This window comes from Pseudophryne corroboree, chromosome 1 (genome assembly GCF_028390025.1).
Source record: "Pseudophryne corroboree isolate aPseCor3 chromosome 1, aPseCor3.hap2, whole genome shotgun sequence".
Taxonomy (NCBI): Eukaryota; Metazoa; Chordata; class Amphibia; order Anura; family Myobatrachidae; genus Pseudophryne; species Pseudophryne corroboree.
Genome location: NC_086444.1, coordinates 561,620,067 through 561,646,880, shown reverse-complemented (window position 1 = coordinate 561,646,880; position 26,814 = coordinate 561,620,067). Strand labels below are relative to the sequence as shown.

Sequence of the window (26,814 nt, the reverse complement as noted above, 5' to 3'; positions counted from 1 at the left end):
CGGTTTCTTTGCTTTTATTATTCAGAAAACAAGAAAACTACATAAGTGTCTTTGGCCAATGGGAGGAAACTGGTATACCCACATGGTAGAACATACAAATTGAATGCAGAAGGCACCCTGGGCCAGAATAAAACCCAAGACATATGTTGCCACTGAGCCACCACCCAAGTGCATTAATGTTTTACTCAAGTCTTTTCATTTTATGATTACAGTTCCCCCAGATTTCAGCTACCTGCCTGAAAGAAGTTTAATACGAAACGTTGTGGATTTCCTAATTTCAGCCGGAAAGAAAGGTACTGTTTGCTCTTGGCATGCAGCCGTGATACATGTATTGTTTACGTACATTAAGTAAAGCAAACTGTATATGCCACGTAGATAATGGATACTTTCATACCAATATCCGCACAAGTATATAGAATTGACCTCTAATATCTCTGGTTGGGACCTGTTAAAATTTCAAATTCACAGCGTCATGGTCCAGCAGGCCGATCCTCCAGATATGCCAATCTGAGAATCGCCGCCTGTGACGTTTATCAGTTACCTCATCGTGAGCGCTTAATCAGCACTGTCACTGCCACCAGCCAAAGTCCAGGGCAAGCGTCTGCTCTCACCCGCACACTTCATTATGTATACTGAAAATTGTGTAACATGGGCCACTCAAGAACTTGGATTAAAAACACAGAACCTGAACTAGAATTTTTATTTAATTCAAAAATGTCTTCAAAGCTTATAGTACAAAAAAGGTTACAGGATTATAATAGTTTTAAAAGATCACACAGGTTGTAACAATTTCCAAAAACAAATAAAGGGAAGAAAAACAACATTCAGATCACCTGGATAGGGTTGAACGATGGCGGAAGTGAGAACTCTTCCTAGGACTTGGTTGCATTGTGATCACGTCTCCTGATCCTCCTCCCAACCATAAATACTTTGTATTGAGTGCCTCTCATACTTAAGCTAACTCGCAGTTACTCTCCGCTCCCAACCTTGGGATTACATTAACCCTTTCAGTACCATAATTGATTGATCGGCAGGTTGTATTACAGGTCCCTTGGTCACATGAGCAAGGGTGGATCCCCTGGTCTCTTTTACTGTGTTTGACGATTGAGTCCAGGCTTGTGTCAACAGCTTTTTGACCTGTTTTACAACATGTTCAGGAAGAAGATTTAACGTGTCTTGGACACAGTGGGGTAAATTTAGTAAGATGGGAGTTCTATTTAAGATGGGATGTTGCCCATAGCAACCAATCAGATTCCAGGTATTATCTTCTAGAAGGTGCTAGATAAATGAGAAGTAGAATCTGATTGGTTGCTCTCGGCAACATCCCATCTTAAATATAGCTCCCATCTTAGTCAATTTACCCCAGTGTTTTTGGTGGCTTGACCCTCTGTGGTGTTACAAACAAACCCCAGTCTCTGATCACTGTTGAACACAGGGTTATTAACAGTTTGTCTGTGTGGTCTGGTGTTTATATTCCCTAACCATTTGCTATCCAATTTGAGAAGACCTATATCTCTACACCAGTGGTTCTCAAACTGTGTGCTGTGCCACCCTTGGGTGCCTTGGGGTACTTGCTGGGTTGGTGGTCCAGGACCAATTTAAATTATTTACAGTCAATGTAATAGAAAAAAACAGTGCTTGTGGCTTCCAGTCATAAAATATGTTGACAAACTGAAGTGAATCCTGTCCCTTACCATATCATTGAACCTAAGGATGACATGTAAACACAATTTACGTAATTTAAGATATTTCTCTAAATTTCTGAGTAAGAAACTTTTTGGCCTAGAGGTGCCGTGGAAAAATTCTGATACTCTGGGGCACCGTGACTCAAAAAGTTTGGGAACCACTGTTCTGCACCATAAACGTGACTAGTTGTAGCATATGAAAATGACATGCTCATACCTAGGGGTACCCTTAGATAGATAGAGTTTTGTCAATGACATTTTTCCTGTACAATATACATTTGAAGAATACCATTTTTGAGCTATGCCCATTCCAATATGAAATGGGTGTTCGCTACACACTGCATACACAGTACTCTATGAGGGGTAACTGTAAAAAATATATATATATATGTGTGTGTGTGTGTGTGTGTGTGTGTGTGTATATATATATATATGTGTGTGTGTGTGTGTGTGTGTGTGTGTGTATATATATATATATATATATATATATATACAGAGTTTCATATTCCATGCTCTTAGTGTAGCTTTGTTCCACATGGAATATCAAACTCCAAATTTTTTTTTTACAGTTACCCCCTTATGGAGTGCTGTATGCTGTGAATTTGACATTTTTATCAGGTCCCCCACCAGAGATATTAGAGGTCAGTATAGGTGAAAAATTGAAAAACAAGCCATTTCAAAGTGCTCTAATAAAAAAGGTAGACAAGATAGATAACTCAAAATTTGTTTGGCAAATCTTTAAATATGTAACTATTCCCAGAAAAAAAAATACAGCTAAGAAACTCTATTCCTTCCCACTGAAATACAGACAATTAACTTTAGTCTTAAATTTCTGTCATAAGGAAGTGAGGTATGGAAATAGTTAATAGTTAAATAAACAAAATATGTAGCTTGGAGTGTGCAGAAAATATTGTTTTTTCCCCCAGCTTTCTATGATTTATTGGAGCTAATATATTGCATCACCCAGAATGAGGTCCTCCTGGCTTTAGCTCTCAGATCTAGACAAACTCCAAGGGTTTATCCAGTCACTATCAAAAACCAGGACATTTATTTATTTTCTTTATGACCGTTCTTAGCATGAAGTCCTTAAATTACGATTTTAAACAATAATGTCAATCCTACTAAAAGAATCCCTAAGGCCAGGTACACTTTGGAACAATGTGTACCCAGCCGATCCTATGGGCACCGGGACCCTGCATTGTGCAGTGTGTACACACTTGCACAATGCAGGGGATGATGGCGCAGTATAGGAGATGTATCATATACGATATCACAGTAGACCTGCGGGAGTGCGCAATCAGGCTTACACACTTAACAATATGCTCAATTTGTTGTTCCAGTTTGCCCGGAAACGACAAAAATGGCCCGATATCGTTTGTGTGTACCCAACCTTAGTCTCCTAGATTGAATAGTGGTGTCCCATTGATATAGCTTTATCGGTCTTCTCATCTTGGTTCCCCCTCTGTAAATGAGTTACAAAAGATGACCTGCACTGTATTGCTGAGGATTCTTTTAAGGGAAAGCAATAAACCAGCGACTAACAATTATTTCTCTAACGTCCTAGAGGATGCTGGGGACTCCGTAAGGACCATGGGGATAGACGGGCTCCGCAGGAGACATGGTAGACGGGCTCCGCAGGAGACATGGGCACTTTAAGAAAGTCTTAAGACCTGGGTGTGCACTGGCTCCTCCCTCTGTGCCCCTCCTCCAGACCTCAGTTTTAAAACTGTGCCCAGACGAGCTGGGTGCTTTTCAGTGAGCTCTCCTGAGTTTGCTGATAGAAAGTATTTTGTTAGGTTTTTTATTTTCAGGGAGCTCTGCTGGCAACAGACTCCCTGCATCGAGGGACTGAGGGGAGAGAAGCAGCCCTACTCTCTGAGTGCAGGTCCTGCTTCTTAGGCTACTGGACACCATTAGCTCCAGAGGGATTGGTACGCATGATCTCACCCTAGCGGTCTGTCCCAGAGCCGCGCCGCCGTCCCCCTCGCAGAGCCGGAAGATAGAAGCCGCGTGAGTATGAGAAGAAAAGAAGACTTCAGAGGCGTCAGAAGACTTCATGATCTTCACTGAGGTAACACACAGCACTGCAGCTGTGCGCCATTGCACCCACACACCTCACATACTCCGGTCACTGTAAGGGTGCAGGGCGCAGGGGGGGGGGGGGGGGGGCGCCCTGGGCAGCAATATAAACCTCTTATTTGTCAAAAGGAGCATATATACAGCTGGACACTGTATATATGCAGGAGCCCCCGCCAATTTTACACTTTTAGCAGGACAGAAGCCTGCCGTCGAGGGGGCGGGGCTTCTCCCTCAGCACTCACCAGCGCCATGTTTATCTCCACAGCACTGCTGAGAGGAAGCTCCCCGGACTCTCCCCTGGTTATACCACGGTAGAAGAGAGGGTTTTAAAGAAGAGGGGGGGCACATAATTTGGCGCAGATAATAACCGCACTACTGGGTAAACATTAAATTGCTGTGTTTTTTCCTGGGTCATATAGCGCTGGGGTGTGTGCTGGCATACTCTCTCTCTGTCTCTCCAAAGGGCCTTGTGGGGGAATTATTTTCAGATGAGCATTCCCTGAGTGTGTGGTGTGTCGGTACGTGTGTGTCGACATGTCTGAGGTAAAAGGCTCTCCTAAGGAGGAGATGGAGCACATGTGTGTGTGAGTGGTGTCTCCGTCGACAACGCCGACACCTGATTGGATATGTGAAATTAAGTGCTAAGGTAAATTTATTGCACAAAAGATTAGAGAACAGACAGTGAATCTACACATGTCTGTCCCTATGCCGCAGAGACCTTCAGAGTCTCACAACGCTCACTATCCAAAATAATAGACACTGATATCGACACGGAGTCTGACTCCAGTGTCGACTACGATAATGCAAAGTTACAGCCAAAACTGCCAGAAAAGTATTCGATATATGATTATTGTAATAAAAGATGTTTTGCATATCACTGATGACTCATCTGTCCCTGACACAAGGGTACACATGTTTAAGGGGAAGAAAGCTGAGGTAAATTTCCCTCCTCTCATGAAGAAAAAGAGCGGGAATCTCCAGACAAGAGACTGCAGATTCCCACAAAGAATTCTCAGGGAGTATCCTTTCCCTACTAGGGCCAGGATACGATGGGAATCTTCCCCTAGGGTGGACAAAGCTTTGTCACGTTTACCCAAAAGGTAGCGCTGACTTAACAGCTATTCTCAGGGATCCTGCAGATAGCATGCAGTAAAAGTACTTTGAAGTCCATTTACACACATTCTGGTACACTACTCAGACCGGCGATTGTGTCGGCATGGGTTTATAGCGCTGTATCAGCGTGGACAGATACCTTATCAGCGGAGATTGAAACCCTAGATAAGGATACCATGTTATTGACCCTAGTATATATATATATATATATATATATATATATATAAAAGATGCTGTCTTATATATATATATATATAAAACATGCTCAAAGAGACATTAGTCTACTGGGTTCTAGAGTCAACGCTATGTCGATTTCTGCTAGACGTGTCCTGTGGAACATGCAATGGACAGGTGATGCCGACTAAAAGAGGCATATGGAAGGTTTACCTTACAAGGCTGAGGAATTGTGTGGAGAAGGGGTCTCGGACCTGGTCTCCACAGCTATAGCTGGTAATTCTGATCTTTTGCCTTATATTCCCTCACAGCCTAAGAAAGCACGACATTATCAAATGCAGTCCTTTCGGTCGCAGAATAACAAGAAAGTACGAGGAGCGTCCTTTCTTACCAGAGGGCACAGGGCACAGCTAGTTCCCAGGAACAGAAGTCCTCCCCGGCCTCTACTACATCCACCGCATGACGCTGGAGCTCAGCTAAGGGAGTCCGTCCCAGTGGGAGCACGTCTTCGACTCTTCAGCCACATCTGAGTTCACTCACAGGTGGATCCCGGGGCAATAAAAATTGTTTCTCAGGGTTACAAGCTGGAATTCGAAAGGTGCCTCCTCGCCGGTTTTTCCTTATCGGACCTACCGGCTTCTCCCCCAGAAGGGGAGATAATATTAAATACAATTCACACATTGTATCTCCAACAGGTGGTGCTCAAGGTTCCCCTCCTGCAACAAGGAAGGCGTTATGACTCAACCTTGGCTGTAGTCCCGAAACCGTACGGTTCAAATCTCTGAACCTATACGGGAAAAGGTTCAAATTTAAAGTGGAATCGCCCAGAGCGATCATCGCCAGCCTGGAAGGGGGGGATTTGATGGTGTATCTAGACATAAAGGCTACATACCTTCATGTTCCCATTTATCCACCCCATCAGGCGTACCTGACAATTGCGGTACAGGATTGTCATCAATTTCAGGGTAATTGGCGGAAATAATGGTGCTCCTACGCAAGCAAGGAGTCACAGTTATCCTATACTTGGACGATCTCCTAATAAGTGCGAGATCAAAAGAGCAGTTGTTGAACAGCGTGTCACTTTCGCTGAAGTTGTCAAAGCAACACGGCTGGATTCTCAATTTCCCGAGGTCACAGTTGGTTCCTATAACTCGTCTGCCCTTCTTGGGTATGATTCTGGATACAGACCAGAAATGGGTTTAACTTCAGATAGAGAAGGCCCAGGAACTCATGACTCTAGTCAGAGACCTATTGAAACCAAGACAGGTGTCAGTGCATCACTGCACTCGAGTCCTGGGAAAAACATTCCCTTTGGCAGGTTCCATGCGAGGACTTCAAATGGGACCTACTGGACAAGTGGTCCGGGTCACATCTACAGATTCATCAGTTGATCACCCTATCCCCCAGGGCCAGGGTATCTCTCCTGTTGTGGCTGCAGAGTGCTCACCTTCTAGAGGGCCGCAGATTCGGCATTCAGGACTGGATCCTGGTGACCACGGACGCGAGCCTCCGAGGCTGGGGAGCAGTCACACAGGGAAGAAATTTCCAAGGTCTTTGGTCAAGTCAAGAGACTTGTCTTCACATCAACATATTGGAACTAAGGGCCATATACAACGCCCTACGTCAAGCGGAGACCTTTCTTCGCGACCAACCGGTTCTGATCCAGTCAGACAACGTCACCCCAGTAGCTCATGTAAACCGCCAAGGCAGCACAAGGAGCAGAGTGGCGATGGCGGAAGCCACTAGAATTCTTTGCTGGGCGGAGAATCATGTAAGAGCACTGTCAACAGTGTTCATTCCGGAAGTGAACAACTGGGAAGCAGACTTCCTCACCAGACATACGTCCTGGAGAGTGGAGACTTCATCAGGAAGTCTTCGCACAGATTGCAGTTCGGTGGGGACTGCCACAGATTGACATGATGACGTCCCGCCTCAACAAAAAGCTGCAGAGTTATTGCGCCTGGTCAAGAGACCCTCAGGCAGTAGCGGTAGACGCCCTAGTGACACCGTGGGTGTTCCAGTCAGTCTATGTATTTCCTCCTCTTCCTCTCATACCCAAGGGTTGAGAATAATAAGAAAAAGGTGGAGTGAGAACAATCCTCATTGTTCCAGATTGGCCACGAAGGATCTGGTATCCGGATCTGCAGGAAATGCTTACAGAAGATCCGTGGCCTCTTCCTCTAAGGCAGGACCTGTTGCAACAGGGCCCATGTCTGTTCCAAGACTTACCGCGGCTGCGTTTGACGGCATGGCGGTTGAACGCCGGATCCTAGCGGAAAAAGGCATTCCGGATGAGGTCATTCCTACGCTGATAAAGGCTAGGAAGGACGTGACATCTAAACATTATCACCGAAAATATGTTTCTTGGTGTGAGGCCAGGAATGCTCCTACGGAAGAATTCCATCTGGGCCGTTTCCTTCACTTCCTACAAACTGGAGTGAATTTGGGCCTAAAACTTAGGCTCCATTAAGGTTCAGATTTCGGCCCTATCCATTTTCTTTCAAAAAGAATTGGCTTCTCTCCCAGAAGTTCAGACTTTTGTGAAGGGAGTGCTGCATTTTCAGCCTCCTTTTGTACCTCGGGTGGAGCCCGGGGACCTTAACGTGGTGTTAAGTTTCCTTAAGTCACACTGGTTTGAACCACCTAAAACGGTAGAGTTAAAATATCTCACTTGGAAGGTGGTCATGTTATTAGCCTTGGCTTCGGCTAGGCAAGTGTCGGAATTGGCGGCTTTGTCTCATAAAAGCCCCTATCTGGTTTTTCATGTCGATAGAGCGGAGTTGCGGACACGTCCTCAATTCCTGCCTAAGGTGGTATCATCCTTTCATATGAACCAGCCTATTGTGGTGCCGGTGGCTACGCGTGACTTGGAGAACTCCAAGTCCCTGGATGTGGTCAGGGCTTTGAAAATTTACGTAGCCAGAACGGCTAGAGTCAGAAAAACAGAATCACTGTTTGTCCTGTATGCTGCCAACAAGCTTGGCGCTCCTGCTTCAAAGCAGACTATTGCCCGCTGGATTTGTAACACCATTCAGCAGGCTCATTCTACGGCTGGATTGCCGTTGCCTAAATCGGTTAGGGCCCATTCCACTACGAAGCCGAGCTGCTACTTGGTCAGGTTCAAACACTTTTGCTAAGTTCTACAAGTTTGATACCCTGGCTGAGGAGGACCTCTTGTTTGCTCAATCGGTGCTGCAGAGTCATCCGCACTCTCCCGCCTGTTTGGGAGCTTTGGTATAATCCCCATGGTCCTTACGGAGTCCCCAGCATCCTCTAGGACGTTAGAGAAAATAAGATTTTAAACCTACCTGTAAATCTTTTTCTCGTAGTCCGTAGAGGATGCTGGGCGCCCGTCCCAAGTGCGGACTACTTCTGCAATACTTTTATATAGTTATTGCATCAATAAGGGTTATGTTATAGTTGCATCGGTCCTGAACTGATGATATGTTGTTTTCATACTGTTAACTGGGTAGTTATCACAAGTTATACGGTGTGATTGGTGTGGCTGGTATGAATCTTGCCCTTGGATTAACAAAATCCTTTCCTTGTACTGTCCGTCTCCTCTGGGCACAGTTTCTCTAACTGAGGTCTGGAGGAGGGGCATATAGGGAGGAGCCAGTGCACACCCAGGTCTAAAGACTTTCTTAAAGTGCCCATGTCTCCTGCGGAGCCCGGCTATCCCCATGGTCCTTACGGAGTCCATAGCATCCTCTACGGACTACGAGAAAAAGATTTACCGGTAGGTTTAAAATCTTATTTTTTCAAACACAGCCTGTAACATGACAGTTAGGAGCTGATTGGTTGGTACTTTATTGCTCTCTGCGTTATCTTTCTCCAAAGCTTAGTAAATAGACACCTTTGTCCAAAGCTTCTCCTGCAATGTCCCCGTGACACACACACTAATCAGACAGACTTTTAGTTCCTCAGCAGTTTCAAAGGTTTTCCATTCAGCTTTTCGTGAAAAACTCAACAGAAGTTTTGTCCATCAATGGGCTTGGAGGAGACTCCTTCAATACCCATATATAGGGAAGCGTTGGAGATTTAAATTCATCAGTTTTCGCTTCTGTCCCTACAGCAGCACTATGTTAAAAGGCACAGACCCCTCAATTGTGTCTCTAAAGTTTGAAAAAGGGAGCATAAAAGATGGATGCGATGTCTTTTGATGTGCGTATCTAAGCATCCCTATGCTTTTAATGAGCCCTCGTTATTGAAGGTCCTGCTCACGATTAGGGTGGAACGGGTAACCCTAGTTCTTATATAAGCAGTTGAATCATCCAAAGTCTAGTCTGTTTCTAAACCCCTTCCACCCAAGGGCATGTTTTCAAACTTTAAATAAACAGGACTGGCATCATGTGTGTCAGTATCTAGTGGTACTTTCACACAGTGTTTGAGTGAGGCTATGGGGGCAGTGTGTGTGTGTGTGTGTGTGTGTGTGTGTGTGTGTGTGTGTGTGTGTGTGTGGCTATGAGGGCAGCATGTGTGCGTGAGGCTATGGGGGTAGCATGTGTGCGTGAGGCTATGGGGGTAGCATGTGTGCGTGAGGCTATGGGGGTAGCATGTGTGCGTGAGGTTATGGGGGTAGCTTGTGTGTGTGTGAGGCTATGGGGGCAGCGTGTGTGTGTGAGGCTATGAGGGCAGAGTGTGTGTGTGAGGCTATGAGGGCAGTAGGTAGGTGTGTGTGGTGGGTAAAGGTTGGTGGAGTCTGCCTATTTTTTCAGTCCCGGGTCCACTGTTTCTGATTGCAGCCCTGGTCACATCCCTGTTACTGCTTGTCTTCAGTTTAACAGTTGTGTCATTACATACCTTGCAACATCTTCATATGTTATATTATACATACAGTACAGCTGTGTTTCCAGGACACTCTGGCATTTGTGTTCTTTCCTGCTCAATGGTTTATTGGCTTTTTCCTTTTCCGGTTCTCGTCCCTTGAGGAATATTACCGTTCACAGACTTCCAAATAAACATCTACCCGCATGCTGGTTGCATGTGAGCACCCAGTTTACATCAGGGAGGTGAAACTTCTTTTTTCACTTTTCTCCCTGCTGCATTGCTGTGTTGGGAGGCTTACTGCCTAACCTACCAGTTGTTGCTAGGTGGCAAACTTTCTTTCATAGAACGAAGCATGTTGGCAGGTCATAGATTCCTGCAAACTTGTTTTGGAGTTGTTGAGAGTTCCTTTATATGTAACCTTTTACAATCATCAGCATCATCATTGATGATAAAAAGCAACAACACAATGTGTCTGCGTGTACTGTGTATCATGGTGGAAAAGTATATCTTTCTGTGTTTAATGTAAATATATATCAGAAGTTACTTTTTTTCCTTTATAGGGGTGACTGAGGTGCATGGGGTGGTTTTTCATTTTTATGTATGCTGATTTAGTTAATTTTGGTAAATTGGTTATTGAGTATGGTGTGGATGCTTTTTAATTTTTAGAATATTGGATATTAGAATGGTAGTTGTACCTCCCCATGGACCTACAGATGTGACCTCAATACGTTATGCAGCATGAGATGCCATGCAAAAGTTTGCGGATAGGTCCAGTGTAATTCCGATAGCATTGTGTGTCTTTTGTTGCTGAGAAATGTGTCTTATACCCCTTTTCCACTAGCTAGCACGGGTCGCAGCCGGGAGCCTGACACGGCTGCTACCCGTGCTAGAGCCCCCTTCTACACTGCGCTCACCAACCCGGCATATCGCCAGGTTGGTGACGCGGCAGGGGCGGCGCTGGGAGATCACATGATCTCCCAGCGCCACCCTTCCATACACTGTGAACGGGAGCCGTGTCGCATCCGTGTTCAACCCGGTAAGCTACCCAGGTAGGATTGAATTTGCAGGGGTTGCCGTTTCCACTAGAATAAAACACGTGTAAATGCGTGCCCCCGCGCATTTACCCGTGTTTTTAGAGCTAGTGGAAAAGGGGTATAAGTTGCAAGGACACACTGATAGACTGTGCTTAATAATTTGATATGTGACACTTTTGTGTGCGACGGAGTATGTATATGAAGCACAACGGAACTTGGTGTGGAAAAAAGCTGGGGCTGCTCCATTGTAGCACTTCAGGTACATATTCAGAGACTCGGTTGCACACAGATCCACAGGTGTCCCATATCAAATTAATCAGCACAGTCTTCATTTGCATCATTGGCAAACAGACATCCGATGCTAGCAGAGTCATATGGGACCTGCAGCAATGATGTTTGAGGACACATCTGTATTTACAAAATCATACATAATAATAATAATTATTATTATTATTATTATTATTATTATTATTATTATTATTGACAGGGGTACAAGAAAAAGAATGAAAACTCAATGGGTACAAGCACCTAAAATAGTTAAGAATCACTGGTCTCAACGTTAACAAAGTGTACTAGCATCACTTCATATAAATGCTTAACACACAGGTCTCTTATGGTACATTTGTAGAAGAATAAATGTTAAACTGTATTTATATAATATCAATACACTGGTCTTAATTAGTAATATGTGATATTTCTGTAAAGGACAAATAATGTTATGAGGCACATAGTGAAGAGTAAGCACAGTCATACATACTCTGTCAGGATCAAATATTGTGGAATAATCCCATACTAAAACATCACCTAACAGGAATCTTGTATTACAGGTCCTGAATCAATACCCCCAGCCCTGGTCAAGGTGTGTGTGTCTTCTGTTGCTGCAGCCGCTGATGGGCATCAGTACCCTCCTGTTAACTGGGCGTCCATACTTGCTCCTCTTATGAGACTCAACTTTGGTAATTAATGTACATCCTACAATGTTTTGTTCTGGATTGTGAAATCTTAACACCAGTATTGTGGTAAGCTATGAATCTTCTTTTTAGGCGCACTCTTAGAAATTTATACTCAAATGTTACAATGACAAAATTAAAATGTAACCTTTATTTAAACCTCTTAAAAAGTGATCTCCTATTACAAACAAACACAAATATATGTTCGATTCGGTGGGCAGTAAATTGAGATTTACACATTGTAATAAGGGAGATTCCTAGCGGAAGAAGTACAATGTCCCGATAATGGGTGCTCAGTGCATTCTAATTCACTGACAATGCTCGTGTAAGTGTAGCTACAAACTGTTAACGTGAAACAACCTCAATATAACAAAGGGCTAGGGATCTTGCTGAAGATTGCTGAAACAAAGAGTCAGAGCTGAATCTATTGTCAATGTTAGACTGGAGTTGTTAACTATCCCAAACCTACTGCACGGAGTAATCCCTGGGGGTCCCCCACCAGGTACTGACGCGGCCCTCTACTGTATGGCTTCCAAGATCGGACGAGATTGGGCATAAGCAGTGAGGTATGATAGTAGGTCATAATAGTTTCCGTGTGCCCAGCTCCTGAATCATTGAAGAGAGTTCAGGAAAAAACAAGATTTAAACAGATAATTAGGAGGATCTGCTTTTAGTGTTAGAATGCGCTGAGCACCCATTATTGGGACATACATTGTGCTTCTTCTGCTAGGAAACACCCTTATTACTGGGAATAATTTGTGTAAATCTCAATTTACTGCCCACCGAATCGAAGATATATTTGTGTTTGTTTGTAATAGGAGACCACTTTTTAAGAGATTTAAATAAAGGTTATATTTTAAATTTGTCATTGTAACGTTTGAGTATAAATTTCTAAGAGTGCGCCTAAAAATAAGTCTTCTTTCTTCTCTGTAACATGTACCCAGTAAGCAATTACTGACTTCATGGTGCACCGCCAGCAGACCCTATTGAGGCATTATGCCCGGATATCCTATGAATACTGGCTCTATCAATCAACTATAAACTGTTACCAGTGCGGAATCACACCAGTGTTTTTTGAAGCTATGTATCTTGTGCTTTACATTTTGAGCTGCATTATACTACAGCTGGATATAGACTGCGCGATTGTGCAGACAATATGGTGGAACAGGCGAGGGAGGAGCGATGGTCCAGTATTCTCTATGCTTCCATACACTGCACAATGTACGGATGTATTCTCATTTTTTATTGCCATAGGTGCGCCAAACAGTCCTTATTGGCGCACCGGCTCAGCTTGTGCCAAGTGTCTCTTTTTGTTCGAATGTGCATTTTAGTCACACAAATGAAACAATTGGATGAGAGACTGCACTGATTTACTTTCTATGCAACACTTACATAGCTGGGTGTGACTGAGTCTGCTACCATGCAGCAGCCGCAGCGTTTTCTTACACTAAGTTCCATTGTGCTTTATCTGAGACTTTGTATAGTATATATCGTTTTACCAATTCCTGTGCTGTTATAGTCACAGCCTGGTATGTCTGGTACAGACTGAATGGTGCATACCTGCATCTGTGTTGTGAATAAGATGAAAAATGAAAGAAAAACTCACTGCGCTACACCACTCGGCACGGCTCACTCGTACCTGGTGTCTTGCGCTGCACGGCATAATGAGGTTTTGTGTGTGGCTACTATCGGACATGTTTGATAATCAAATCCCGACCGGTTTTCAGCAATATTCATGCTGTAAACGATTATCGTTAATGTGAATGGTAATGTTCAGAATAGTTGTTTCAATGTCTGAATGATTAATAGCATGCTAATTTTTCAGCCTATTGCACCAATTATAGTCACAGACCACACTCCAGGTGCCAATATTGTACAAAGTATTTGTATGGATTAAGTAGTGCCTCTGAGCTGTGACTTCTGGTACAAGGCAGTGCAGTCTCTGCTTCTTACTTTTGCCATGGACCAAAGACTTAGGGGGGTATTCAATTACTGGTAAAAATGCGTTTTTGCGGTAAAAGACTTGAAATCACCGCGATTCGCAGTAAGTTCGCCAAACACCTATTTAATTGTCAACGAAAACGTTTTTGCTGTATCTTACCTCGAATTTCAATTCACCAACTCTGAACAGGTGATAAACTTGGGGAAAATACCTATTTTCAGTTAAAATTGTTGGGATTTGGTTCTGAACCTCTGGGACAACCCCCTGAATGACTAATACCCCTTTCAGACCACCTGAGGCAGGTCGCACATGGGAGCCTGACACGGGAGCTCCCAGTGTGCGACCCGCCTCAGCCTCCCCTGTCTGCAACCCGGCTTATTGCCGGGTTGGTGACATCAGTGGTGGTGTGGCGGAGGCGGTGCTTGGAGATCACGACCAGGGTTTGATATACCAGGTCACTCGACCTGGTATTTCAACCATTGCACCTTACGTGTGCCAATAACCCATGTTCATAGGTGGCAGTCTGAAAGGGGTATTATTAAGAAGTTTCTCTAACGTCCTAAGTGGATGCTGGGGACTCCGTCAGGACCATGGGGTTTGGCGGCTCCGCAGGAGACAGGGCACAATAATAAAAGCTTTAGGATCAGGTGGTGTGCACTGGCTCCTCCCCCTATGACCCTCCTCCAAGCCTCAGTTAGATTTTTGTGCCCGGCCGAGAAGGGTGCAATCTAGGTGGCTCTCCTGAGCTGCTTAGAATAAAAGTTTAAGTTAGGTTTTTTATTTTCAGTGAGTCCTGCTGGCAACAGGCTCACTGCTACGAGGGACTTAGGGGAGAGAAGTAAACTCACCTGCGTGCAGGATGGATTTGCTTCTTAGGCTACTGGACACCATTAGCTCCAGAGGGAGTCGGAACACAGGTCTCACCCTGGGGTTCGTCCCGGAGCCGTGCCGCCGACCCCCCTTGCAGATGCCGAAGTTGAAGAGGTCCAGAGGTCCAGAAACAGGCGGCAGAAGACTTTCAGTCTTCATAAGGTAGCGCACAGCACTGCAGCTGTGCGCCATTGTTGTCAGCACACTTCATACCAGTGGTCACTGAGGGTGCAGGGCGCTGGGGGGGGCGCCCTGGGCAGCAATGTATTATACCTTTTTTATGGCTAAAATACATCACATATAGCCCTTGAGGCTATATGGATGTATTTAACCCCTGCCAGATCTCACAAACTCCGGGAGAAGAGCCCGCCGTTTTAGGGGGCGGGGCCTATTCTCCTCAGCACACGGCGCCATTTTCCTGCTCAGCTCTGCTGTGAGGAAGGCTCCCAGGCTCTCCCCTGCACTGCACTACAGAAACAGGGTTAAAACAGAGAGGGGGGGCACTTATTTGGCGATATGATTACATATGTGAAAATGCTATAAGGGAAAACACTTGTATAAGGGGTTGTCCCTGTATAATTATAGCGTTTTTGGTGTGTGCTGGCAAACTCTCCCTCTGTCTCCCCAAAGGGCTAGTGGGGTCCTGTCCTCTATCAGAGCATTCCCTGTGTGTGTGCTGTGTGTCGGTACGTGTGTGTCGACATGTAGGAGGACGATGTTGGTGAGGAGGCGGAGCAAATTGCCTGTATTGGTGATGTCACTCTCTAGGGAGTCGACACCGGAATGGATGGCTTATTTAGGAATTACGTGATAATGTCAACACGATGCAAGGTCGGTTGACGACATGAGACGGCCGGCAAACAAATTAGTACCTGTCCAGGCGTCTCAGACACCGTCAGGGGCTTGTAAAAACGCCCATTTACCTCAGTTGGTCGACACAGACACAGACACGGACACTGACTTCAGTGTCGACGGTGAAGAAACAAACGTATTTTCCTTTAGGGCCACACGTTACATGTTAAGGGCAATGAAGGAGGTGTTACATATTTCTGATACTACAAGTACCACAAATAAGGGTATTATGTAGGGTGGAAATAATCTACTTGTAGTTTTTCCTGAATCAGATAAATTAAAGTGTGTGATGATACGTGGGTTTCCTCCGATAGAAAATTATTTGAGGTATACCTTTTCCCGCCAGAAGTGAGGGCGAGTTGGGAAACACACCTTAGGGTGGATAAGGCGCTCACACGCTTATAAAAACAAGTGGCGTTACCGTCTCCAGATACGGCCGCCCTCAAGGAGCCAGCTGATAGGAAGCTGAAAAATATCCTAAAAAGTATATACACACATACTGGTGTTATACTACGACCAGCAATCGCCTCAGCCTGGATGTGCAGCGCTGGGGGGGCTTGGTCGGATTTCCTGACTGAAAATATTGATACCCTTGACAGGAACAATATTTTATTGACTATAGAGCATTTTAAGGATGCATTTCTATATATGCGAGATGCGCAGAGGGATATTTGCATTCTGGCATCAAGAGTAGATGTGATGTCCATATCTGCCAGACGATGTTTATAGACACGACAGTGGTCAGGTGATGCAGATTCCAGACGGCACATGGAAGTATTGCCGTATAAAGGGGCGGTCCATCGTACCTGGTGGCCATGGCAACAGCTGGAAAATCTACTTTTGTTACCCCAAGTCACATCTCAGCAGAAAAGGACACAGTCTTTTCAGTCTCAGTCCTTTCGTACCCATAAAGGCAGGCGGGCAAAAGGCCAGTCATATCTGCCCAGGGTTAGAGGAAAGGGAAGAAGACTGCAGCAGGCAGCCCATTCCCAGGAACAGAAGTCCTCCACAGCTTCTGCCAAGTCCGCAGCATGACGCTGGGGCCATACAAGCGGACTCAGGTGCGGTGGGGGGTCATCTCAAGAGTTTCAGCACGCAGTGGGCTCACTCGCAAGTGGACTCCTGGATCCTACACGTAGTATCCCAGGTGTACATTGGAAATTCGAGACGTCTTCCCCTCACAAGTTCCTGAAGTCTGCTTTACCAACGTCTCCCTCCGACAGGGAGGCAGTATTGGGAAAAAATTCACAGGCTGTATTCCCAGCAGGTGATAATCAAAGTACCCCTCCTACAACAAGGGAAGGGGTATTATTCCACACTATATTGTGGTACTGAAGCCAAACGGCTCGGTGAGATCTAAAAGATTTGAACAATTACATACAAGGGTTCAAATCAAGATGGAGTCACTCAGAGCAGTGATAGCGAACCAGGACGAGATGGTGTCACTGGATATCAGGGACGCTTACCTACATGTCCAAATTTTGCCCTTCTCACCAAGGGTATCTCAGGTTCGTGGTACAGAACTGTCACTATCAGTTCAGACGCTGCCGTTTGGATTGTCCACGGCACCCCGGGTCTTTACCATGGTAATGGCCGAAATGATGATTCTTCCTAAAAGAAATATGGACGCTTTCCTGATAAGGGCAAGGTCCAGAGAACAGTTGGCGGTCGGAGTAGCACTATCTCATGTAGTTCTACGACAGCACGAGTGGATTCTAAATATTCCAAAATCGCAGCTTTTTCCGACGACACGTCTAATGTTCCTAGGAATGATTCTGGACACAGTCCAGAAAAGGATGTTTTCTCCCGGAGAAGAAGGCCAGGGAGTTATCCGAGCTAGTCAGGAACCTCCTAAAACCAGGAAAAGTATCAGTGCATCATTGCACAAGGGTCCTGTGAAAAATGGTGGTTTCTTACAAAGCGATCCCATTCGGTAGATTTCACGCAAGAACCTTTCAGTGGAATCTGCTGGGAAAATAGTCCGGATCGCATCTTCAGATGCATCAGCGGATAACCCTGTCTCCAAGGACAAGGGTGTTTTCTTCTGCGGTGGCTGCAGAGTGCTCATCTATGAAAGGGCCGCAGATTCGACATTCAGGACTGGGTCCTGGTGACCACGGATGCCAGCCTGAGTGGCTGGGGAGCAGTCACACAAGGAAAAAATTTCCAGGGAGTGTGATCAAGTCTGGAGACTTCTCTCCACATAAATATACTGGAGCTAAGGGCAATTCACAAGGCTCTAAGCTTAGCAAGACCTCTGCTTCAAGGTCAGCCGGTATTGATCCAGTGGGACAACATCACGGCAGTCGCCCACGTAAACAGACAGGGCGGCACATGAAGCAGGAGGGAAATGGCAGAAACTGCAAGGATTCTTCGCTGGGCGAAAAATCATGTGATAACACTCTCAGCAGTGTTAATTCCGGGAGTGGAAAACTGGGAAGCAGACTTCCTCAGCAGGCATAACCTCCACCCGGGAGAGTGGGGACTTCAGCGGGAAGTCTTCCACATGATTGTAAACCGTTGGGAAAAACCAAAGGTGGACATGATGGCGTCCCGCCTGAACAAAAAACTAGACAGATATTGCGCCAGGTCAAGGGACCCTCAGGCAATAGCGGTGGACGCTCTGGTAACACTGTGGGTGTACCAGTCAGGGTATGTGTTCCCTCCTATGCATCTCATACCAAATGTACTGAGAATCATAAGAAGGAGATGAGTAAGAACGATACTCGTGGTTCTGGATGGGTCAAGAAGGACTTGGTACCCGGAACTTCAAGAGATGCTCACGGAAGAACCGTGGCCTCTACCTTTAAGAGAGGACCTGCTCCAGCAGGGGCCTTGTCTGTTCCAAGACTTACCGCGGCTGCGTTTGACGGCATGGCAGTTGAACGCCGGATCCTGAAAGGGCATTCCAGATGAAGTCATCCCTACCCTGGTCGAAGCCAGGAAGGATGTAACCGCAAAACATTTTCACCGCATTTGGCGAAAATATGTTGCGTGGTGTGAGGCCAAGAAGGTCCCTACAGAGGAATTCCAACTGGGTCGTTTCCTACATTTCCTGAAAACAGGACTGTCTATGGGCCTAAAATTAGGGTCCATTAAGGTTCAAATTTCGACCCTGTCGAATTTCTTCCAGAAAGAACTGGCTTCAGTGCCTGAAGTTCAGACGTTTGTAAAAGGGGTACTGCATATACAGCCTCCTTTTGTGCCCCAGTGGCACCTTGGGATCTCAATGTTGTTTTGAGTTTCCTAAAGTCACATTGGTTTGATCCACTCACCACTGTGGAATTAAAATATTTCACATGGAAGGTGAAGATTCTATTAGCCCTGGCTTCAGCCAGGCGTGTGTCAGAATGGGCGGCTTTATCATATAAAAGCCCTTACTTAATTTTTCATTCTGACAGGGCAGAATTGAGGACTCGTCCTCAATTTCTCCTTAAGGTGTTTTCTGTTTTTCACATGAACCAACCTATTGTGGTACCTGCGGCTACTAGGGACTTGGAGGACTCCAAGTTACTTGACGTTGTCAGGGCCCTGAAAATATATGTTTCCAGGACGACTGGAGTCAGAAAATCTGACTCGCTGTTTAGCCTGTATGCACCCAACAAGATGGGTGTTCCTGCTTCTAAGCAGACGATTGCTCGCTGGATTTGTAGTACAATTCAGCTTGCACATTCTGTGGCAGGCTTGCCACAGCCAAAATCAGTAAAAGCCCATTCCACAAGGAAGTGGGCGCATCTTGGGCGGCTGCCCGAGGGGTCTCGGCTTTACAACTTTGCCGAGCTGCTACTTGGTCAGGGGCACACCCTGACTGAGGAGGACCTGGAGTTCTCTCATTCGGTGCTGCAGAGTCATCCGCACTCTCCCGCCCGTTTGGGAGCTTTGGTATAATCCCCATGGTCCTGACGGAGTCCCCAGCATCCACTTAGGACGTTAGAGAAAATAAGAATTTACTTAACGATAATTCTATTTCTCGTAGTCCGTGGTGGATGCTGGGCGCCCATCCCAAGTGCGGATTGTCTGCAATACTTGTACATAGTTATTGTTACAAAAATCGGGTTATTCTTGTTGTGAGCCATCTTTTCAGAGGCTCCTTCGTTGTTATCATACTGTTAACTGGGTTCAGATCACAGGTTGTACGGTGTGATTGGTGTGGCTGGTATGAGTCTTACCCGGGATTCAATATCCTTCCTTATTATGCACGCTCGTCCGGGCACAGTATCCTAACTGAGGCTTGGAGGAGGGTCATAGGGGGAGGGGCCAGTGCACACCACCTGATCCTAAAGCTTTTATTATTGTGCCCTGTCTCCTGCGGAGCCGCTAAACCCCATGGTCCTGACGGAGTCCCCAGCATCCACTACGGACTACGAGAAATAGAATTATCGGTAAGTAAATTCTTATTTTTTAATTATTTATAATTGGCCAATAATGACATGTAATTTTTGGGGTGAAAAAGTGCAAAATTATGGAAATTGGGCTACAAGGTATGGGACAGCGATATTGGGGTGCTTTATGCGTGGCACAAGTGTTTTTAGACTTGCAGATCGGAGTAATCGGTCTGTTTCCACTTTTTTTTTTTTTTTTTTTTTAAAGTCCCCTAAAATTACCCAAATATATACTTTTACCTATTTCTCTGACGTCCTAAGTGGATGCTGGGGACTCCGTCAGGACCATGGGGAATAGCGGCTCCGCAGGAGACAGGGCACAAAAGTAAAAGCTTTAGGATCAGGTGGTGTGCACTGGCTCCTCCCCCCATGACCCTCCTCCAAGCCCCAGTTAGGTTTTTGTGCCCGGCCGAGAAGGGTGCAATCTAGGTGGCTCTCCTAAAGAGCTGCTTAGAGTAAAAGTTTTGTTAGGTTTTTTATTTTCAGTGAGTCCTGCTGGCAACAGGCTCACTGCAACGAGGGACTTAGGGGAGAAGAAGTGAACTCACCTGCGTGCAGGATGGATTGGCTTCTTAGGCTACTGGACACTAGCTCCAGAGGGACGATCACAGGTACAGCCTGGATGGGTCACCGGAGCCGCGCCGCCGACCCCCTTGCAGATGCTGAAGAGAGAAGAGGTCCAGAAATCGGCGGCTGAAGACTTCTCAGTCTTCATGAGGTAGCGCACAGCACTGCAGCTGTGCGCCATTGCTCTCAGCACACTTCACACCAACAGTCACTGAGGGTGCAGGGCGCTTGGGGGGGCGCCCTGGGCAGCAATGAAAGTACCTATGCTGGCTAAAAATACATCACATATAGCCCCTGGGGCTATATGGATGTATTTAACCCCTGCCAGGTTGTCAGAAAAACGGGAGAAGAAGCCCGCCGAAAAGGGGGCGGGGCCTATTCTCCTCAGCACACAGCGCCATTTTCCTACACAGCTCCGCTGCTAGGAAGGCTCCCAGGCTCTCCCCTGCACTGCACTACAGAAACAGGGTTAAAACAGAGAGGAGGGGCACTTATTTGGCGATATTATTATATATTAAGATGCTATAAGGGAAAACACTTATATAAGGTTGTCCCTGTATAATATAGCGTTTTGGTGTGTGCTGGCAAACTCTCCCTCTGTCTCCCCAAAGGGCTAGTGGGGTCCTGTCCTCTATCAGAGCATTCCCTGTGTGTGTGCTGTGTGTCGGTACGTGTGTGTCGACATGTATGAGGACGATGTTGGTGAGGAGGCGGAGCAAATTGCCTGTAATGGTGATGTCACTCTCTAGGGAGTCGACACCGGAATGGATGGCTTATTTAGGGAATTACGTGATAATGTCAACACGCTGCAAGGTCGGTTGACGACATGAGACGGCCGGCAAACCAATTAGTACCTTACAGGCGTCTCAAACACCGTCAGGGGCTTTAAAACGCCCATTTACCTCAGTCGGTCGACACAGACACGGACACTGACTCCAGTGTCGACGGTGAAGAAACAAACGTATTTTCCATTTGGGCCACACGTTACATGTTAAGGGCAATGAAGGAGGTGTTACATATTTCTGATACTACAAGTACCACAAAAGAGGGTATTATGTGGGGTGTGAAAAAACTACCTGTAGTTTTTCCTGAATCAGATAAATTAAATGAAGTGTGTGATGATGCGTGGGTTTCCCCCGATAGAAAATTATTGGCGTTATACCCTTTCCCGCCAGAAGTTAGGGCGCGTTGGGAAACACCCCTTAGGGTGGATAAGGCGCTCACACGCTTATCAAAACAAGTGGCGTTACCGTCTCCAGATAAGGCCGCCCTCAAGGAGCCAGCTGATAGGAGGCTGGAAAATATCCTAAAAAGTATATACACACATACTGGTGTTATACTGCGACCAGCGATCGCCTCAGCCTGGATGTGCAGCGCTGGGGTGGCTTGGTCGGATTCCCTGACTGAAAATATTGATACCCTTGACAGGGACAGTATTTTATTGACTATAGAGCATTTAAAGGATGCATTTCTATATATGCGAGATGCACAGAGGGATATTTGCACTCTGGCATCAAGAGTAAGTGCGATGTCCATATCTGCCAGAAGATGTTTATGGACACGACAGTGGTCAGGTGATGCAGATTCCAAACGGCACATGGAAGTATTGCCGTATAAAGGGGAGGAGTTATTTGGGGTCGGTCCATCGGACCTGGTGGCCACGGCAACAGCTGGAAAATCCACCTTTTTTACCCCAAGTCACATCTCAGCAGAAAAAGACACCGTCTTTTCAGCCTCAGTCCTTTCGTCCCCATAAGGGCAAGCAGGCAAAAGGCCAGTCATATCTGCCCAGGGATAGAGGAAAGGGAAGAAGACTGCAGCAGGCAGCCCATTCCCAGGAACAGACCCTCCACCGCTTTTGCCAAGTCCTCAGCATGACGCTGGGGCCGTACAAGCGGACTCAGGTGCGGTGGGGGGTCGTCTCAAGAGTTTCAGCGCGCAGTGGGCTCACTCGCAAGTGGACCCCTGGATCCAACAAGTAGTATCCCAGGGGTACAGATTGGAAATTCGAGACGTCTCCCCCTCGCAGGTTCCTGAAGTCTGCTTTACCAACGTCTCCCTCCGACAGGGAGGCAGTATTGGAAACAATTCACAAGCTGTATTCCCAGCAGGTGATAATCAAAGTACCCCTCCTACAACAAGGAAAGGGGTATTATTCCACACTATATTGTGGTACTGAAGCCAGACGGCTCGGTGAGACCTATTCTAAATCTGAAATATTTGAACACTTACATACAAAGGTTCAAATCAAGATGGAGTCACTCAGAGCAGTGATAGCGAACCAGGAAGAAGGGGACTATATGGTGTCCCTGGACATCAAGGATGCTTACCTCCATGTCCCAATTTGCCCTTCTCACCAAGGGTACCTCAGGTTCGTGGTACAAAACTGTCACTATCAGTTTCAGACGCTGCCGTTTGGATTGTCCACGGCACCCCGGGTCTTTACCAAGGTAATGGCCGAAATGATGATTCTTCTTCAAAGAAAAGGCGTCTTAATTATCCCTTACTTGGACGATCTCCTGATAAGGGCAAGGTCCAGAGAACAGTTGGAGGTCGGAGTAGCACTATCTCAAGTAGTTCTACGACAGCACGGGTGGATTCTAAATATTCCAAAATCGCAGCTGTCTCCGACGACACGTCTGCTGTTCCTAGGGATGATTCTGGACGCAGTCCAGAAAAAGGTGTTTCTCCCGGAGGAGAAAGCCAGGGAGTTATCCGAGCTAGTCAGGAACCTCCTAAAACCAGGAAAAGTGTCCGTGCATCATTGCACAAGGGTCCTGGGAAAAATGGTGGCTTCTTACGAAGCGATTCCAGTCGGCAGATTTCACGCAAGAACTTTTCAGTGGGATCTGCTGGAAAAATGGTCCGGATCGCATCTTCAGATGCATCAGCGGATAACCCTGTCTCCAAGGACAAGGGTGTCTCTTCTGTAGTGGCTGCAGAGTGCTCATCTACTAAAGGGCCACAGATTCGGCATTCAGGACTGGGTCCTGGTGACCACGGATGCCAGCCTGAAAGGCTGGGGAGCAGTCACACAAGGAAAAAATTTCCAGGGAGTGTGATCAAGTCTGGAGACTTCTCTCCACATAAATATACTGGAGCTAAGAGCAATTTACAATGCTCTAAGCTTAGCAAGACCTCTGCTTCAAGGTCAGCCGGTATTGATCCAGTGGGACAACATCACGGCAGTCGCCCACGTAAACAGACAGGGCGGCACAAGAAGCAGGAGGGCAATGGCAGAAACTGCAAGGATTCTTCGCTGGGCGGAAAATCATGTGATAGCACTGTCAGCAGTGTTCATTCCGGGAGTGGACAACTGGGAAGCAGACTTCCTCAGCACGACCTCCACCCGGGAGAGTGGGGACTTCATCGGGAAGTCTTCCACATGATTGTGAACCGTTGGGAAAGACCAAAGGTGGACATGATGGCGTCCCGCCTGAACAAAAAACTGGACAGGTATTGCGCCAGGTCAAGAGACCCTCAGGCAATAGCTGTGGACGTTCTGGTAACACCGTGGGTGTACCAGTCGGTGTATGTGTTCCCTCCTCTGCTTCTCATACCTAAGGTACTGAGAATTATAAGACGTAGAGGAGTAAGAACTATACTCGTGGCTCCGGATTGGCCAAGAAGGACTTGGTACCCGGAACTTCAAGAGATGCTCACAGAGGACTCATGGCCTCTGCCGCTAAGAAGGGACTTGCTTCAGCAAGTACCATGTCTGTTCCAAGACTTACCGCGGCTGCGTTTGACGGCATGGCGGTTGAACGCCGGATCCTAAGGGAAAAAGGCATTCCGGAAGAGGTCATTCCTACCCTGGTCAAAGCCAGGAAGGAGGTGACCGCACAACATTATCACCACATGTGGCGAAAATATGTTGCGTGGTGTGAGGCCAGGAAGGCCCCACGAAGAAATTTCAACTCGGTCGATTCCTGCATTTCCTGCAAACAGGAGTGTCTATGGGCCTCAAATTGGGGTCCATTAAGGTTCAAATTTCGGCCCTGTCGATTTTCTTCCAGAAAGAATTGGCTTCAGTTCCTGAAGTCCAGAAGTTTGTCAAGGGAGTACTGCATATACAACCCCCTTTTGTGCCTCTGTGGGATCTCAACGTAGTTCTGGGATTCCTCAAAATCACATTGGTTTAAACCGCTCAAATCTGTGGATTTGAAATATCTCACATGGAAAGTGACCATGATGTTGGCCCTGGCCTCGGCCAGGCGAGTGTCAGAATTGGCGGCTTTGTCTCACAAAAGCCCATATCTGATTGTCCATTCGGACAGGGCAGAGCTGCGGACTCGTCCCCAGTTTCTCCCTAAGGTGGTGTCAGCGTTTCACCTGAACCAGCTTATTGTGGTACCTGCGGCTACTAGGGACTTGGAGGACTCCAAGTTGCTAGATGTTGTCAGGGCCCTGAAAATATAGGTTCCAGCACGGCTGGAGTCAGGAAAACTGACTTGCTGTTATCCTGTATGCACCCAACAAACTGGGTGCTCTTGCTTCTAAGCAGACGATTGCTAGTTGGATGTGTAGTACAATTCAGCTTGCACATTCTGTGGCAGGCCTGCCACAGCCAAAATATGTAAATGCCCATTCCACAAGGAGGGTGGGCTCATCTTGGGCGGCTGCCCGAGGGGTCTCGGCTTTACAAATTTGCCGAGCTGCTACTTGGTCAGGGGCACACCCTGGCTGAGGAGGACCTGGAGTTCTCTCACTCGGTGCTGCAGAGTCATCCGCACTCTCCCGCCCGTTTGGGAGCTTTGGTATAATCCCCATGGTCCTGACGGAGTCCCCAGCATCCACTTAGGACGTCAGAGAAAATAAGAATTTACTTACCGATAATTCTATTTCTCGTAGTCCGTAGTGGATGCTGGGCGCCCATCCCAAGTGCGGATTGTCTGCAATACTTGTACATAGTTATTGTTACAAAAATCGGGTTATTATTGTTGTGAGCCATCTTTTCAGAGGCTCCGCTGTTATCATGCTGTTAACTGGGTTCAGATCACAGGTTGTACAGTGTGATTGGTGTGGCTGGTATGAGTCTTACCCGGGATTCAAAATCCTTCCTTATTGTGTACGCTCGTCCGGGCACAGTATCCTAACTGAGGCTTGGAGGAGGGTCATGGGGGGAGGAGCCAGTGCACACCACCTGATCCTAAAGCTTTTACTTTTGTGCCCTGTCTCCTGCGGAGCCGCTATTCCCCATGGTCCTGACGGAGTCCCCAGCATCCACTACGGACTACGAGAAATAGAATTATCGGTAAGTAAATTCTTATTTTTTATGTACCCCAAGCTTACTTTTAGCACTTATTTTGCTGGAAAAAATAGCTTTCTATCATTTTTTTTACATTTAAAAAAAAATGCATATAACATTCATTTGACCCAATTTAAGTACCAGAAATATTTTTATTATAACCAATAATAAACTTGTATACTGTTATCCAATGTTAGTTTAGCTTTTTTGGGGGTATAAGGACAGATTTACCCAGATTTCACTTTTGGCACCATTTTTCTCGGCAATCCTGTTTTTCGCTAATTTGCATATGAATAGGGTGAATCGCGGGAGCGTGCATACCCGCAAAAACTGCAAGCGCAGTAAATTGCCACGATATCAGCACTGATTGAATATCCCCCTTAAGGTGCATACAAACAGTGCGATTTTCTGTGCGATATGGATTATATCGTACGGAAACATAGTGCATATCACACCATATGTATAAGGTTTTGATGCCGATACGCGGTCCCGCGGGATCGGCATCTCAAGAAATTTATAGTGGGTGCAAGCAGGGCCAATATGCCCTCCGGGCACAATATAGTCTGTATCGGCCGTGACAACCCATCGCACAGTGTGTATGCACCTTGAGTTTACCACAAGTAGAGTAGCAGTGTCTTGTAATTTGACCACAATGTATTGTTTACATTGATCAGTTAGTTTTTATTTTGGCTGTTTGATACGCAAAGATGTCAGTGTGTTTGGTACTTCTAGACTCATATCTGTATCCTGCTTATTTGCTGAGGTTATGTTTTTTGGGGGGGTTTTCACTTCATTTGTTTTTCTTTTTTTTGTGTAGGTGAAGAAATACAAATGCTTTGTGTTCAAATAGCAGTGACTCAGGCCCAGACCTCCCAGAATGCAGCAGTGCTACTTGGAATGTGGGTGATTCCGCCCTTGGTTTACAGCCTTACTGTAAGTTATTGCTTACATGCATTGTTACATAGAATGCAAATAATTTTGGTACCTCAAATTATCTAAATTTTTCTCTTTCATACACTGGTGGACCTGGGGTATAGGCAGTGGTGTGAGGAGTCTAGCACTTTAAAACTACATTGTTTGAACATAAGCTTCTCACTCCTATGCCCTGACTGCTGCCCCTAATCTCCTGTTTTTGAAATGTCCATGGA

At 46.2% G+C, this 26,814-nt stretch overlaps 1 protein-coding gene across 3 annotated transcripts in view; it reads left to right on the top strand.

The window, feature by feature from the left end:
* FOCAD (focadhesin) overlaps positions 1-26,814 on the top strand; it is an 872,056-nt gene that overhangs the window by 827,285 nt on the left and 17,957 nt on the right. For all 3 annotated transcript variants that reach the window (XM_063914161.1, XM_063914160.1, XM_063914162.1), the window contains 3 exons: positions 213-293; positions 11,683-11,811; positions 26,484-26,599. In XM_063914161.1, the coding sequence (XP_063770231.1) occupies positions 213-293; positions 11,683-11,811; positions 26,484-26,599 (326 nt within the window). The remainder of the gene's footprint in view (positions 1-212; positions 294-11,682; positions 11,812-26,483; positions 26,600-26,814) is intronic.